General features: G+C 43.8%; 1 protein-coding gene across 9 annotated transcripts in view; it reads right to left on the bottom strand.

The window, feature by feature from the left end:
* The window catches only part of MTCL1 (microtubule crosslinking factor 1), a 107,885-nt gene that overhangs the window by 42,990 nt on the left and 47,723 nt on the right, over window positions 1-17,172 (bottom strand). For 3 of the 9 annotated variants that reach the window (XM_061356305.1, XM_061356307.1, XM_061356310.1), the window contains 4 exons: window positions 8,652-8,711; window positions 6,527-6,604; window positions 1,327-2,652; window positions 220-375 (listed from right to left, as the gene is read on the bottom strand). In XM_061356305.1, coding sequence (XP_061212289.1) covers window positions 220-375; window positions 1,327-2,652; window positions 6,527-6,604; window positions 8,652-8,711 — 1,620 coding nt within the window. The remainder of the gene's footprint in view (window positions 1-219; window positions 376-1,326; window positions 2,653-6,526; window positions 6,605-8,651; window positions 8,712-17,172) is intronic. The other 6 variants (XM_061356308.1, XM_061356311.1, XM_061356313.1 and 3 more) reach the window with 3 other exon arrangements.

The raw sequence follows: 17,172 nt of genomic DNA on the forward strand, positions 1-17,172 counted from the left end.
TTTTCCCACTTAGCAAAGCTACTGGGAGCAGGGTGATGAGTCCAAGGTGAGGACCAATTTGCTTATCTGAAACTGCAAGGGGGAAAAGAGCTCAATCAAAAATGTCACAACACAGGTGCTCTGTTTGGTCCAATTTACTCCCCCAACCCCTGACTTCTGTTACTCATCTCCTGGCTAAGGCAGCAGGAGGCAGTGAGTAAGATGGGCTGCTTTGCTGACCTCTAGACTGAAACAGCCCTTGTCTCCTGGCCTGTAGAGTTTAATGTCTCCATCAGCTCTGCGGTGTGGGTCGGTGGTGGCTCGCTGGTGGTGAATCTCTTGCTCCTCTCCACGATCTTGTTTGAGCTGCCACTCCATCTGATCCCTCAGTTTGGACTGTTAGGTGCATGGACGGTTTATAACAAAAAAACAAAAGGACAGAAGGGAATAAAGAAAACAAAAATGGGTAAGGTAGACGACTGAAAAACTACAAGACAAAGAAAAGCGTGAACAGAAAAACCAACTTAAATACAGTGGCATAAGAAAGTGAAGAGAACAAAACCAAAATGAGGATGAGCAAAATGATGGGCTGAAACATCTGAAAAGCAAAAAAGAGAAAGAGAGGAAAAAAGAATGCAAACACTGGTTATGAGGCGCATGCAATGAGGATGCATGAGTCAAACCAACAGCAAGCATACAAGTCATGAAGGATACGGGACACAAGGCTCTTCCTTCCTTACTTGTGCTGTGCAGAAAAGCCATATCCAGTGTGGCAGTTGTGGCAGTTTAGACATGCGCCCATGGGCAACGCTTTAGGCAAGGCAGTCCTTCGCTGGCTACAGAGCTTCTCACTCGCTGCTCGGTTAGGGGAGTGAGCTGTAAGCAGGCTTTTCAAAACACATCACTTAGAAAACTGCATTTGGTTGGGTTCTTTTGGCAAGGCTTTTGAGAACACGCCTGACCCTTTCATGAGAGAGCATGGTAAAGACCTCCTCACATTTCTTAGCAATGCTGCTAATTTACATTCATCAGATTCTTTTTTCGTTTTTTTTTTAATTAATCTCCTCTTTCATGGGAAAACACTGCTGTTACAGACAAAAAGAAGACCGACCTCTATAGCACCAGTGGATTAGCCTTTTTGCCATGAGGAACCGCCTCTGAATCAAAGGAGTTGTGCAAACAAATAAAAGAAAAAAGCCTATAAAGTGTTTGTTTAACTTTACACACTTAAATACATTGCAGGTCTGAAATCATAACAAAGCAGCTGTGAGGAAAATCAGCTCTAAGGTAGCGATGCCAGAAAGAAAGAGAAACGATAAACAGAAGGCAAACAAGGGGCCAACCTACCTGGAAGTCAGTGATTAACTCCTTCCCCAGGTTACCGATAGGAGAGTCTCGGGACATGGATGTCATTGTGGATAGAAAACTGGAAGACTCTGTGAGATGGGGAAGAGGAGAGAGGTCTTCCATCTGCTCCTTAAGGCCCTCCCCAATGTGATCAACCTTCTCCAGGAAGGTCTGCAGCTCCTTCCGGAAAGCTTTCATCCTGGAGTTGACGGTGCCCAGGAGCTCTGGTTCGTGCTTATCTTCTCTCCGTTCCTCACCACTTCTGAAATCCTGCTCGGTGGATGGGCTGCTGGTTACATGCACCTTGGCATCATAAATCAAGCTGTCTGTATCAGTGATAAGGCGGTCCACGGTCCTTTCCAGCCGCTCAGCCTCGCGTTTGATGTTAATTAAAGACTCCGTGTCCTCTTTCACTCTTATGAGCTCAGTGGAGCACAGGTCACTGACTTCTGATGGCTTCCCACTCCCAAAACCTGATGTCTTCTCATAAACTTCTTCAGAGTCACTCTCACCCCCAATGGGCCCCTCTCTCCTTGGCTGGAGTGGGCGACCCTCTTCACTGTCACTCTCCTTTCTCCCAGCATCGCTATCAGCGTCACTGTCCCTGGGGCTGGAAGTGCGCAGGCCCAGGTGAGAGGCAAGATCATAACGCTGGACATTGGATATCAGGACCCTGTTCTCATACTGGAGCTTCATCACTTTCCCGCTCAGCTCATTGATTTGCAGCCTGGCTGACTTCAGCTCCTCTTGCAATGTCCCACCACACTTGGATGCCGTGTCATCCAACCAGCCTGGCTCCTGGCCTGGCTCGAACTTGAATTTGTTCAGCTCATTTGTTAGCTGCTTGTTGTGATCCTCAATTTCAGAGATCGACCGCCTCAGCAGCTCTGCTTCCTCTTCCACAAACTGCAGGTGCCGGCGCAGCTCCGTGGCTGACTCCACGGAGTCACCATAGGGCGAGGTAGGAATGCTTGAAATGTGGTCCCTGCTGAGACACTCTTTTTCATACTGGCACCTCATATCCTCCATTTCAGCTTTAATCCCCCTGTTCTCCACCTCCAGTTCCACTATTTTCCTGCCCAGTATGTTGGCTTCCTCCTCCACCAACTTCAAACGAAGCTTCAGCTCTGCCTCCCTGGTGCTGGGTGGGCCCCCTGCCTCCCCGGTAGGCAGGGGACTGTCCACATCTCCATAGATGGACTTATACTTCTGGAGCTCTTGCTCCAGTTCGTCCTTCTCCTTCCCCAGTTTGGCCATCTTCTTACGCATCAGCGCTGCCTCCTCTTTGGCAAACTGGAGCTGGCACTTCAAATCAGCACTGTCCTCCTGCCAAGAATAATCAAGGTCCCCCCCAAGAATATATTACAATAGAGCATCTTATTTTGCAAAGTCCTCTCCACCCCACCCTTTGAGCTGTATCTTTTAGGTATGCAAACAACACACAAACAGAGCTGCGCAAACCACACAATTGAGACACATCTCTTGGTCCTGGTTAAATTGGCAAAGCAGCCTTACCTGAGTTAAAGGGGGGGGGGGGGGGAATCACGTGTGCCTTTTGCAAGTGTTCAGTGATGCAAGAGTGCCAGCACAATGTTTAGTTTTTCTCAGATACTGAGCAAATTTTGTGGAAAACAAATACAGAATTATAATATCATAGAATCACAGAATGGTTTGGGTTGAAAGGGACCTTAAAGATCATCTAGTTCCAACCCCCCTGCATGGGCAGAGACCCCTTCCACTAGAAAAAAATGATCCAAATGAAAGGCTCTATGATTTGTTCGCACTTTCTCTTCCATTTCTGTTTAATGATACATCTGCTCCCTTTTAGCATCATGAAACAAAGACTACTCAGATGAATTTACTCATCATAATCCCAAATCTCAGTCTCCTTCAGCTAGAAAGCATAAAAAAAAGTTTGCTAAGTTGCACAGTTGTCTTGCAAAGTGAAGACTTTCATTATTCTGATCTCACAACGCTGTGAAATAGCCAGAATGCCTAACTCGCTTTCCAAATAGGAAGCACGTTGTTGTCTCTGCTGCTGCTATTACTGGGATGGACCAGACTGTGATCACTCTTTCTGGTATGGACAACTGTTCACAAGGGAGACTGGAGAAAACATGTGAAAAGGACAGAAAAAAAATCATTAAACCGTGGTAACATCCAAATCCATCCCATGTGAAAACTTGCACTTTTCATGAAGCACCAGGGTATTAAATGAGAGTTTGATCTTTTTGTGTGTGCTGGGCATTTCAAAGTGCTGCATCTCAACTCAAATGAAAACTCCAGTGTGTATTGTGCTGAAATAGGAGACAAGGTTAAGCAAATTCTAAGCCGATGAACAATTTCTTTGCATGAATCGCTTCTGTGAATTGTCATGGAGATACAGCCACTTGGCCTGTAGGAGACAGACACATTTATCAGCATTAGCAGTATAATGGAAGGCAGGCTTTGAAAGATGATCTCTTGAGACAGCAGGTTTTATCATTGTTGGTAGGCCATGTGGACATATGTGCAAGTATCTATGGAAACTTCATTTCAGTCTCTGGAGCACCACTATCTTTCACAAGCACTGGTTTGTTATAACTCCTAATAATGGCAAACAAATCCAGAAGCAAACATGACTGACTTTAATTGTTCACCCAGATGAGGCTATTAAAAAAAAGGAAATAAAAATTTTACAAAACTAATTACGGCTCAGCAATCTGAGGCAATGATTTGATTTCTACAGCACATTGGGAACAGTGTCTTTTATGTTACCTAGATTTATTTTGCTCCATTCTACTTAGATATATACTACTTATATCTTAATTTCAGCTATTAATAACTAAACAGCCACAGAAGAAATCGGTTGTATACTTCTGAACTCCATCAGTTTTCTTACTGATTCTGCTGGATGCAGGTTGGGATTTTAATATAGTAAATAGTAAAATAATTTTCTTAAATGGTAATAACATGATTGAGGTAAACAATAGTCAAAGTGTCTGTTAATATGTGGGTTTCAGGAGTCAAACACAGCTGCAATCAGTTTATCAGTTGACTGACAAAAATTCTGGTCATCTTGTTTCTGGCACCAGAAATGAGAGTTTTCTATGAATACCATCAAGGTGCATATAATTGATTAGAAGCAGAGCCTCTAGAAGATGGGCTTTCTTTCCTCTCTATTGTCTGCTCACATACGTACACCTCCTATTCACACATGTATTTGCAAATTTTCTCTTTACAACTTGAAACTGCAAATTAAGTATCAGATTAAAACCTGGCAAAACACCATGCGGCCTCCACTGGAGTCACTCTGAATCCTGGTTGCTCTGGCTGGATAAGGCTGTATGATTAAAGCATCATCTTTGCTCAGGGTTGCAAAATACCTGAGCCCTGTTTTTCCTATCATCGAGAATCACTTTATCCCCAGCTGCAGGCTCTGCTTTTAGGGAAATACAAGGATCACAAGGAAAGTTACGGCCAGACCAGTGCTGCATGTCAGAGCTCACAGGTGGGGTGATCACTCCAGTGTATTTATTTATCTGTTAATAGCTTGGAAATAATGATATCTAACATTTTCCTTATTCTGCCTTTGTAATCCAACTTTCTTCCCTGTGCTTCTTTGGCTGCAAGCGCCCATCCATCCGTGGCACTAGCTGGAAGCTCGCAGCTCCCTGGCTGGACCACTGCCCATGGGGAAGGGCCAGCCTGCCCGCAGATCTCACCCCAGCTGGGAGCACTGGGGGCCAGCTCCTCCCCTGGGGTCAGGGAGCAGTCCAGCCTGACACCCACTGCATTTCAAATAGTATAAACAACAGTCGCCCAGGCACACTTCGGACTCAGCATTTTGAAGCTTTGAAGAAAAGGGAAAGGCTTTGCTAGGTTTGGGCTCAGGGCCCCAGTGTTTTTGCTCAGCATCACCACACGACTCAATGCATCTGCAGAATTAGCATGTTATTAGGGCAGGACAAAATGACTGTTAACTTCTTAAAACAGTGCTACTTTATTGCTAGGTTTCGTCTATGAAAAAAAAAAAAAAAAAAGACCACATTTGTAGATTATTCTTTTTTTTGCAAGAGCTGAAACAAATGAGATTTCTTTCATTGAACAAACACAAGCCTCATACAACACAACAGAGCTGATGGAGGTTAATCTCGCCTACTAAATATGGATCCCATCTGGAAAGGTGAGAAAGCTCTAAATCTTCCCTGCTTCTCTGCCAGGGACATGACTACTGAAAATCCCATTCCCTGGACAGCTTTTTTTCCAAAGGAAAAGAATGGTCATGAGAGATTTATCAGCCAGATCTAAGCATGCCAGAAGGGTAGGACTCCAACCTTCATGCATCTGTCCCTCGGAAACTTTGTGTACAGAAATATCAGCGATTTCTTGATCAGTTGAAACAAAGCAGAAACAGCAAGAAAGCGAGACACCCACACAGGCAAAAAGAGTTTTGACATATTAGGCAAAATAAGCAGAGGCCAAATCACCAAAAATAAGAACAGTTCATTATTAGTTAAATCAAAAATGAAAAGAAAGGGGGAGGAGGGGAGGAAGAGAATAGTCTTTCTGTCTTTTTGGAAGAACAAGAGGCTCAAATCTCAGGAGCTAAATAAGGGCTGTGGTAGCCTGACTGTATTACACATCCAGTATGTGGATGCTTTCCTGAAAAACGTATGTGGGACAGGCCATATAGAAAGAAAGAATGACAGTACAAAAATGTTCTATCAGTCATGGTGCTTGTCATGGACTTTAAGAGACTGTTAAGGATAAATGGGAATTAATGACTACTGATAGTGATTATTTGCATGCAATAACACCACAGCTCTGCATGGCACTTCAGAGGGATGTTAATGGGGATTAAAAAAAAAACAGAAAGAAAAAATCCAGATCCCTCCCTGCAGAGCCTGCAGTCTAATTTAGACAAATGTAAAACGTGGAGATAAAGAAATGAAACTCAAAGGAAAGAACTTAAAGTGATTCTGCAATGTAAATGATGAGATGAGAATGAAGAGCTGATCAAAAATTCCCAAATACGATATTTCTTTTCTGGCAAGGAGACACAAAGATAGAGTAAGACCAACGCCATCTCCTCTACCACCACCACCGGCTCAAAGGAGCTGCCAGGCAGAAGATGGGTAAGCGGTATTGGGGTTGCAAGTCTGACAACAGGGCAGTACGACCAGCACCCAAGCATCTGGCTGAGTGCCAGCATTCCTACCTTGCGCTGGAGAACCACTTTTCTTTGTGTTTTGGCTGGTGCCTGGTACTTTCCAAGAAGCTCCGTTTTGCAATTCTGCTGAATAAAAACTTTTCCTTCAGTACTGCTAGAGGTGGGTAAGCGCTACTACGAATTCTGCTTTTACACAGCTTCAAGACAATCGTTTCACAGGTAATTTTTACTTGGTGTGCCCTGCAGTGGGTGCGAAGTTCCAGCTAATATTCATGATGAGCTAGCTGTCAGTAAGTAAAAACACCAGTCTTGCCTTATGCTGCACATATCTGTATGAGGACGCACAGAACCCAAATCTGTGGTTGCTTCTCACAGAACATTTAATGGGGATCTGAACTTACATTAGGTACTCAGGGTTAGGCTGTTGCTAAAGAGTAGCACTTTGACCCTCCCAGGCTGTGTCTGTACCTATCCTTTCAGGCCATGCTCCAGGACCTGACAACTGTTTGACCAGGTTGGGCACTTGCTGTGGTGCACTCTGGTCTCAACCAGCACATGCCTATAATTAGATACCAGGGATTGGTGACAGCTCCGAGTAACACCTGAGAGTTGGGAGATAGCTGGGACATGCACCTATAGGCTGGGCCATGTCAATATATATATAGTACTGTTTCTCAGATTTTCCTACCCTAAAGAATTGCTGAAGAAAACGGCTACCTTTCATAGTGCTGTTGCACCCACAAACTACAATGTGTATACAGCATAAAGGTTTTTTTTCCCTAGGTGGTTTCCTGGACTATTTCCCCATGTTGTGAATGGTACAGAGCTGACCCATGATTACTTGGCTAATTTTATGAAGCCATTTTTAGGGCTTTCCACAGCAAACTACAGCTGCTTTTAATGCCTGGATTTGGGCGGAGGAAGCAAACAGAAGGAATCCATTCCCTCTGCACTGCTCTGTATTTCCAGGAATGAGTAAAGGAAGGACAGTGCCGCCCACAAACCCCAGTGGACACAACCGTGCCTTCATGTAGATTCATCTGCAACCTGCATGTGTGTGGGCATATATATATATATATATTTCATCCATCTATTTTACAGACTTGCAGAAACGTAAACTCTTTGACCTGACTGACAACTTACTTCAACAATTCTCCATTGCAGGTGCTGCAGGAAATGCTGCCCAGTGCCCCATTTTAAGGTCTGATTAAGCTGTGCTTCTATAGGCTAAGTGGGGAAGCTCAATCTGCTGTGTCCCAGGAAAGCAAGCTGCAGCCTCCGGTCACCCTAAGCCCCATGTCTGTCCACTCAGCTGTCCACTCTACCTACTCAAGTGCAACCTATTGTCATTATTTATTAAGGTTATTATTACAAATCAATGGATTTGAAGACTCCATCGACTCAGAGACAGCCCGCAGTTCTCAGCAGCGTACACTCAGCCTGCTGAGAGGCAGCAGGGGAGGAGCAACCTTTCTCTAAGGAAGGCACAATGTCGGTCTTGGCTCCTTTCCCAGCAAGAAGAAACACTATCGCCATCTCTCCAGCTATAAACAGTAACCATACGGGTGCTGGGAAAAGCTTTAACTCCTACAGTCAGCACAAAAAGCAGAGGAAACTGGGCAGACCACTTTCCTGAGAAGGATCAGCCTCCGGGATTTCAATAAAATGGGTGTGCAAAGTGAGGCTGAGTGGGCAGCTTCGGCTCTGTCTTGTGTCCTAGCTTGGGGAAGCACAAATTCGTGTGCTGCTCCTCTACACCAGAGACATCAAACCCCAGGCTGCGACATGAGTTCATGAGGTGCTGTTGCTGTGTGTGAACTGCATTCCCGGCCAAGATGCTGATTAGCACAAACTCTTTGGCACCGCATGTAAATTTATTTAGTCCCTAAGCTGTGATCCAATTGCTTTGTGAGGCAAGGTGATTTTCTCTTCTGGTAGAAAACTGCAGCCTGAATCTGTGGATACAAGCACAAGCAGCACAAGAAACTGCATGGTTTAGAGATCACGCTTGTGTCCTAAATTGCTTCTACATTATCTCTGGGAGGTCTCAGTAGATTAAGGCCTAATTACACTCTAGTTAATGTGCCTGATGGCCCTGTCAACACCCATAAAAAGAAATTCTGTGTTTTATCACGTGATTTTGCTCAAAATCTCACATTCATGAAAACCATACCTGGGTAAAGGCCTTTTTTTCTTTGTGCATTTCTCTGCTGCCTCTTCTCTTCAGGGAGCTCTGCAACAGAAGCAATGCTGAGTTATTGATAAGCAAAACACAAAGCTGCAAGTTTGGGAGGGTTCACCACTATAAAACTAATTTAGGAGAAAGCAAGAATATTCTCCTGAGCAGCTGGGGATTTGATTTTTTGTAATAGTCACTAAAATCCCAGGATGATCAGCGCCTTGTCAGTGAATTTTTCAATGCACAAAATTTCCCATCAAAAGGCAAAGGGAACAAAACCAGTTGAAAGTTCACAGAGGAAAAAACCCGCCCTTTTTTCTTCTCTGGACCACCACAATTTTTGGCAAAGCTTTCTTTTTGCATGGGGCAATGATTTATGTTTGATTAATCTAGGGCAGAGCTCCAAGCGTGTTACTCACAGTAGATGTGAAACACATTGTGGAAACCTCAGAGGAAAGCAACCCCCCGAAAAAAGGGAAGGACATGCCCGTTTTAAACGACGTGGTATAACATTGTTGGTTAATCCATGCTAGCAAATGTAGTGAGGAGCCTAGATAAAGACCAGGTGATTCTCCAGGTATATTTCTGAATTTAAGTTATAAATTCAATTTGATTGGCTTTGCAATTCTTTATATCCCTTTATATGCAGTTTTTTTGAGACATGGAAATGATGTCATCACCACTGCTTGGTTTTCAGAAACCTTTTAGCACCCAAATGGAAAAAACACAGTTTTCCTGAGAACTGGAAGGTGGAGCACCACAAGGACATTATCAGTGTCTGCACTGACTTCTTGTCTTGGGATGAAGTTCATATCAGTGTGAGCTGGGTCTATTTAGAAAAGGCATAAATTTGACTTTTGTAGGTTGAAGTATCAGAGAGGAATGATAGATATTACACCAAAAAAAAGTGGGAAGCTAGAAACTGCAGAGCCATTTGAATTCAAAGCTGGCTGTATTGTTTTGTCTGTGGCCAGAGCCTGAAGGATGATACTCCCCAGCAATCACCCTGACATTGTGGCCTCTTTTATTTATTTCTTCAGTTTATATTTGCTCTGCACAGACTATCTCCAGCTGAGGTGAAGCCCAGGCCATCATGGGCTTGTCCACAGTGTGCCTCCCCCCAGGCCCATGTGATGGAGAAGCGTGCCTGGCCCAGCACCAGCTCCCATATCCAATGGGCTAAATCCCAGTCTCTGTAACCCACACTAACCCAGCGCTGCAAAACATGAGCCCAGCGAAGAGGAAGGGAAAGCCGGGAGAGGCATCCTGTTAATTAGCTAAGTCCAGTCTCGTGCCTGGCCATCAGCTGGCAGAAAACACGACGTGAGCTCAGGGATGGGAGCACACACCCTACGCAAATCCTAACCAAAAGCTTTCCATGGATTTATGTTTTCTGACTGTTAAGCTATGAAGCTACTGCAAATTCTAATTATTGCACGCTAAGACAAATCTCTCCTTCTGCTCTTTGTTATACACAGTTAAGTAGTTAAAACCCATTCATACACAGCACCATATGCCCAAGACATACTACAATTTATTTTTGCTAATCTGCTCTCTACTTTAATCCAGTGATTTTCTATAACTAATGAAGCTGAGTAAGAGAAATGTTTTTTTTTTTTCTGGATACTAAAACAGTTTAATGAAAAAAAAGACTTAAAACACTAAAAACATCACATGAATCACAGAATCATAGAATCCCATGAAAACCTGTTACACAAGCTTAGCCAGGATAAACAGTTACTGTTTTCTCTTTTTTTTTAAATGTGGTGTTATTCTGGAAGCAAACATGCAACTGAAAGCAGTCACCAGTCAGCAGCCTCAGGCCCCTGTGTGCAAGAATGGTCACTATGCTTGAAGAGATACGGGGCATCGCCTGGGCCCTCGTCCTCACTGCTTTTACATGTGACTTCAAGCAAGACTAGCTTGAGCAAAAGGAGGCTGTCTGGTTACTGCATTTAATTTGTAAGCCCTTAAGAGTCAGGGATGAGACTACTAATTTCTGCAGAGGCCTCAAAGCAAAATTGTAGCAAACAGCTACCAGTCATGCTAGAAATGCAAAACATGGTGCCAAATCCTAAAAACCTCTTGCTCTTACCTATAGGTTAAAGGTTACATTTAGACACATCCAACTTGAGAAGGGGATATAAATGCATCAGCTGCATTGTGCAAGAGAAAGCAATAAAGCCTTTGCTCTATTGTACAGCATAATAAGGGGAAGGGAATTAAAATTTAGGTAGGAGACAGGGATCACAGACTGAGAAACAGGCAAGTAGTGATCTAGTTTTGGAAGCTGTAAGGTCTATTCCTCACTGAAAAAACCGATTTCAAAGACTGAGACTAACAAGTTTGTAACATATTGCCATAAATAGGGTGTTGCTGTAAGCATTTTCACACTGTCCTGTTTGGATTTGTGTAAGAACAACCTTGTGATCAGTGCTCAGCTAGGAGGTTGTTTTGTATTTCCATAAGATAGAGACTCAACCTTAGGCTGAGTCTGTCCTTGGTGTAAGAAATAAGATGGAATATTTACCTCCAGGGACTACCAGTCTATTACAGGGAGAAACCTCCCAGCCTCTAGTCAGTGGAGGACTAGAAACACAGGCATAGCAACAAGAGGCTGCTTGGCCAAAACCCTCTAAGCCCTATATAAGAGCAATGAAAGATCTCCATTTCACCACTGTGGGACCAGGCTGCACATGTATATGAAACACCAATCAACATGCCTGATATTCTGGTTGGACTAAAGGCAGAGGGTGCAATTGCAAAAAGAAGCAGGTAGAATGTGCTAAAAAGCTCAAATGATTTAAAATGTATAATGATGCAATAAAGGAGTATTTTTATTTGAAATACAGATTGGCATCACAAGCTGATATGAATTCATGCTATAAGAAACATTTCTATACCACTTTTTATAGTCAAGAGACCAACCAGAGATGGTCGTCTACCAAAGTCTTTTAATGATGGATGGTTAAGCAAGGTTTTATTAGTCCTTTGTTTAACCTAGTCTGTAAAGAAAGAGATTATTTGCTGGATGTTTTCTACCTCTACAGTTTCACTGCAATTTGTCACTGTACCACTTGGCTCCCAAGGAGATCTAATATATGGGGTAATAAATTGCCCAGTCCCGAAAGATTATTGGACGTAGTGACTACGATAATAACAGCAGGAAGAGACACAATTATTTTCCTTTCCCTAGGAGCCTAGCATGGACAGGAAGAGATAACTTGTGTCTTTTTTGAATCCCATTCTTAAAAGGTCTAAGAAGTCCTGCAAACTGACAAGTGAGAGCGAGACCACCCACACAGGGAACAGCAAGCAGGAATTAGTGCACTGGAATTAGAGGTTGATCAAGACATGGTAATAAAGTTTGAGTTAAAAGCAATCATACATGTAAATATATGATATGCCCCAAGTTTTCATACTGAGGTAAGTGCTGAGTAGGATGAGAATAGAGCTGCGAACAGGCAGCAGTGAAGAAGGACTTGCAAAATAAGAAGAGAGAACTAGAGTCTCTAACAGCTGCCAGCCTGTCACTTTATTCACTGCTATTAAGAGAAGCAAGTAATTTTTGGTGCATTCTGGCATTGGCAGGCAAGCGTGGGCTTGCTATCATATGCACATCAAACTGAACCTGCAAAATCCAGTAGTCAGCCATTGAAGTGGCAATGCCTGCGACTTAAAAACAGAGAGGCTGGCTTGAAAAGTCCATCCCTGAAGGCAATTTCTATCACTGTGATGTGAGGAATTATGCACAGCATCACTTGGGCTTATAAGATGTATAAATAATGTTCTGTGCACACCAATGGCTTGCTGCAGATTGCTTTGAAATGGATAATCACAAGTTTCACTTGCATTCATTAGAAAATATTGTTGGTGAGAGATCTAACACCACTAAGAAAAAAAAGGCACAAGTGAGCAAATCCACTTGCCCTAAATACAGCAGTAGGTGAAGGAGACTGCTTTCAGATTACAGGTATTTGCAAGGCTAATAGCATCAGATTTACACACTGTCATTTCTACATAAGAGGTAACTTCTTGCTAACTGTTGAACACCCTCATGGTCAAGAATGAACAAAACATCCAGAGATCATAATCTCTGCCCCATGGTACATGACTCATTGGGAGATCTTGCCAATGGACCAACTCTTTCATAGCAGTTACTCTCCAAGAAACACCAGTGATTTAAGTAAAGGTAATTCTGCTTGGCATGAATGTGAATCGGAAGAAAACCAGATCCACTTGTAACAGATGGTCAGAAGGTGGATTTATCCCCAAGTGATGTAAACCAGTGTTCATTAACTGCATTGTTAATTACTGCTCAGGAACGCCTCACCGCAAGTGTTTTCCAGGCACTGTGCTGGACCACGTGGGAAGATTATGGCAGAGGATGAAAAAAGCAGGGGATCACTGTGCTTCCCCTCCACACAAATCCAGCTCTACTGGCCACTTCCTGCAGTTTCCCGCTTAACTTTTTGCAGCTTTGGACTTGCCAGACCTTGACACTGAGGGGGTGCATGATTCCCCTTGATCTCACTGCTTCACCGATAGCCCCACTTGCCCAGCCTGGTAGATAAAAAAAACCAACCTTGTGCAGAGCTCTGCACTCTCAAACATGAGCAGGACCTGTTTCTTTAGGAGGGGTAGCTTTCAGCTATCACAAGAAGTAACGGGTTTAAACCTAAACAGGGGAAGTTCGGGTTAGATATAAGGAAGAAGTTCTTTACTGTGAGGGTGGTGAGGCACTGGAATGGGTTGCCCAAAGAAACGGTAAATGCTCCATCCATGGCAGTGTTGAAGGCCAGGTCAGACAGAGCCTTGGGTAACATGGTTTAGTGTGAGGTGTCCCTGCCCATGGCACAGGGGCTGGAACTTGATGACCTTAAGGTCCTTTCCAACCCAAACCATTCTGTGATTCTACTGCAGCTTTCTGAAATCTTCTTCCTGGTACTGTTACCTGCCCATGTGGTGAAAAGGAAGCATTTCCCATTTCTGTAGCAGCATACCTTTTTCAATATAGGACAGACTTGCTTTCCATCTTTCTTAAGGACTGAAGTTTCTCTAAATTCCAAATAACTAACTGAAATTTTGCTTTGCTGCTATTCAATGCTCTTGTATTACAACAGCTACACAGTGAATGCGCAGTGAGTTTTTTCCACGTGGGCATTCATGTGTATCTATGGGATGGTTAATGGAAATGGAAACACAATGAAATTCTAATTTCTTTTCAATTGCTGAAGGCCCTTGAAAAAGATATCTCACTGAGCCCTGATAAAGCTGGGTTTGACGCAAATGATCTATATCTGCATTCATTCCCATGTGTGTTTAGCTTACTAGAAACCTCTAAACACTGCGATATTCATCATTCACATGACCTAGCAAAGCAAGCCATGTCTGAAATGTCATAAGCATTACAGTTCAGGATAAAAGCCATCCCTTGAGTAAAAAGGCAGCAAAGCACACTAGCTTTCAGCACCAGCTTAAATTTCCCTAACGCTGCATTACTCTATTGTGCTAAGCTTATGAATAGAGGCTTTGGAGGAGCCTCTTTCTTTTGCCTCTTACTAGTAACAGACACCACTGCCTGTCTCTCACGGCTTCCTAGTGCCCTTTGCATGCAGACTGATACTGTTGTGATATTAGGTGGCTTGGTGTTTACAAATAACCTGGTGTGACAGGTCTGGGAGCGTGCTGTGGGGAGGGCAGCAGCAGGGCTGCACCTGCTGTCTGAAGTTCTCGGGTGGATGTGAGACAGCTGAGCCAGGTCTGCATTCAGCTCACAAAACACCATGTCACTTAATATTTGCTCAGTGGAGGCTGACAAGGGGACCTGAAACCAATATAATAATTCATATTAATATGATACTGAGTAAATAATTATAGTAATAAATGGTAAAAGTTACATCCCACTGATGTAATAATTGTTATTAATATAATAAGTGAAATCCTGTGACAGACACCTGAGATTCTATAAGAGTTCTATCACTGATCTATGCCATGCTTCTGCTCAAACACTTTTCTTAGTAAGTTCTTAAATTCATTAAAATGTATTTTTAAAGTCCCTGTCTGTCTCATTTTGTTAAGATCCAAATTACATCACATGTCACAATATATAAAGAAAACTATAACACTAGGACCAGACTTTCCTTTTTTATTTTGGGTTCTATTTCAGGTGAAGAAAACCAGAAGGAAGCAATGTAGATCACTACAGACAGTGCTGCTTCTCCCCCTCTGGCTAATACCAGTGCTGTGATGCTGATGTGTCAGGAGCAAATGTGTCTCTCCAAGCCTTGTCACCCCTGCATTTGCATAGCTATTAAACATGAGTCCCCCATGCTGTGCCTGTCCCTTAACCCCCACATCACACTTACTGACAACCCTCTGCAGTGGCACCACCTCACTTCCAGCCCCTGCGCCAGAGAAGGCAATCACATCTGTGCATCATTTCACTCCTGCCAGACAGGAGCAGCAGCAGCAGCAACCAGCAGCATAGGGTTGCTGCCAGGCCTCTACTTCTCCATCTCCCACCGTATTATGCCCGTAATGCCCATGGTAAGGTATGATAGCTGGATTACTCTCCCTGTTGGCACAGGAGGCAGGAGCAGCACCCCGAATTCCCTTGCATCAGCTGAGCTGCAGCCACTGAGCAGCAGCCTGCTCCTTGTCCCTGCAAATGAGCTGGGAGCCACCCCAGCTTGCACCCCCTTTTGGAAAGAGCTTGTTCAAGAGCCATATCTAATCTGAATGGTATGTGCTGCACTGACACTGCCTGAGCCCTGTAATTACCTCATTAGTGTTACATCGTAGCAGACAGCCCATGAAAAATGTGCCGGGCACTATATACACAGAGAAACAGACCTGTCCTGAAATGCCTTGCCAACAAGAATAGTACTCATCCTCAGCCACAAAACCCTATGCAATGATACAGGCCCAGGCATAGCTTCAGCATGCTGAGAGAGAAATAGTGTCCCTCTATCTCTGGGAGTGCAGGCACCCAGCCCCGCAGTCAGCGGTGCCGGCTGGGGCTCTCGTCTCCATCTTTCTGGACAAAACAGGGGTTGCAAAACTCATGGAGAACACAAACAACTTTTATGACTGTTTTAAGCCTTTTTGTGCTCTTGTGACAACACTTACTGCAGCAACCTGGGCAAACTAAACAACCGCTAGGGAAAGCAAACCCTTGGAAACAGCCCCTGACATATCTACTCTTCCATCTAGCTCCCACATCACACTGCTCGGCATCCCCCCAGTGCTAAATGCAGACTGCCTGAAAACAGAGGTGAACTGCCCTCCCCACCTCTTCTCCCTGAAAAAATGCTTTAAAACCCAAATCATTTCTGAGGGACTGCATGCAGCAAGTGTACTGCTGTCATGTCACAGCTGGGAGCTGCTGGTGAGCAACAGGCCAGGGCTGGCTTTACAAAATAGGGCTGCAGGCCAGGTAGTGCTCAGAGTTTACATTCCAAGGGAAGACAATATATGAGCATTTTCTGCTGATCAGTGCGCGCCCAGCCAGGCATTTCCTGTAGCAGAGGTTATCTATTACAGGCATAAATGATGGTGTTTGGGTTTTTTTTTCTTCAGAAGACTAAAAAGGTGATACATGCACAGGAATGGATACCTCATCTCCAGTTGCAAAAAAAGAGCTTGCTCTGCCACTAAAAGCATTTAGAGAGCAGTGCTACATAACTGGTGGTCCCAGTACCAGAACAGCCTTCAGCACACTGGAGAAACTGGAGAGTTTGACAGCGATGGGGTGAAGCAGAGCTAGACATCATTTGGACAGTGGTGGCAAAGAAGAGGAGGGCTGTTGAGCCCACCCCTGAGATCATAGTAGGTCAGGAGGTTACTGTAGCAATTTATGGCACTGGGAGAGGAAGAAAAGACACAGCTCTGCAATCTCTGTAACTCGCACAGTATAGACGTAAAGAGCAAAATTCATAGCATCTAAAAAACCCAGATATTTTTGGAAGTCTTTTTGAAGAGGAAGGTATTCAGAACTGCACAACATCCGTGCTTTCTGCGCTAACAGATCAACAGCTACAGGACTGTTTTTCTTTGAGCAGACAACAATAAGCACAAGAATACTCAATCTCTCTGGATTAGAGCAGTTAGAAACCTGCAGTTTCTATAAAGCATTAACTGAAATTCTAAAGAAGCAGAGAGATTAAAGGCCAACTGCAATGATTCCCAATGAACATGTCCCAGATAGCCTTTGTAATCCTTGGTTGACCATCTATTATTTCACAATTTTAAGGACACTGCACTCTGAAAACGGGGTTTATAAAAACAGAGCTAAAAGACAGCAAATTCACACTTCAGTAGCTTCAACCTCAGAGAGCTGCTACCTTTTCCTATATGTCATTCAGTGCACACAGCCATTTACCAATAGGTGATGGGTCACCTCCAAGACATCCATATTCAGCAAATCATGGGAGTCACAGTTCAAGTACAAATAAAGTTAGCTCTGCTACAATGAAGAAAGCCATCAATTATAGGAATTAATTCAAGCCACAGC

The sequence above is a fragment of the Neopsephotus bourkii genome, unplaced genomic scaffold, assembly GCF_033783945.1.
Source record: "Neopsephotus bourkii isolate Nb327-2 ecotype Australia unplaced genomic scaffold, CSIRO-AGI_Nbou_v1 NB_846, whole genome shotgun sequence".
Classification (NCBI taxonomy): Eukaryota; Metazoa; Chordata; class Aves; order Psittaciformes; family Psittacidae; genus Neopsephotus; species Neopsephotus bourkii.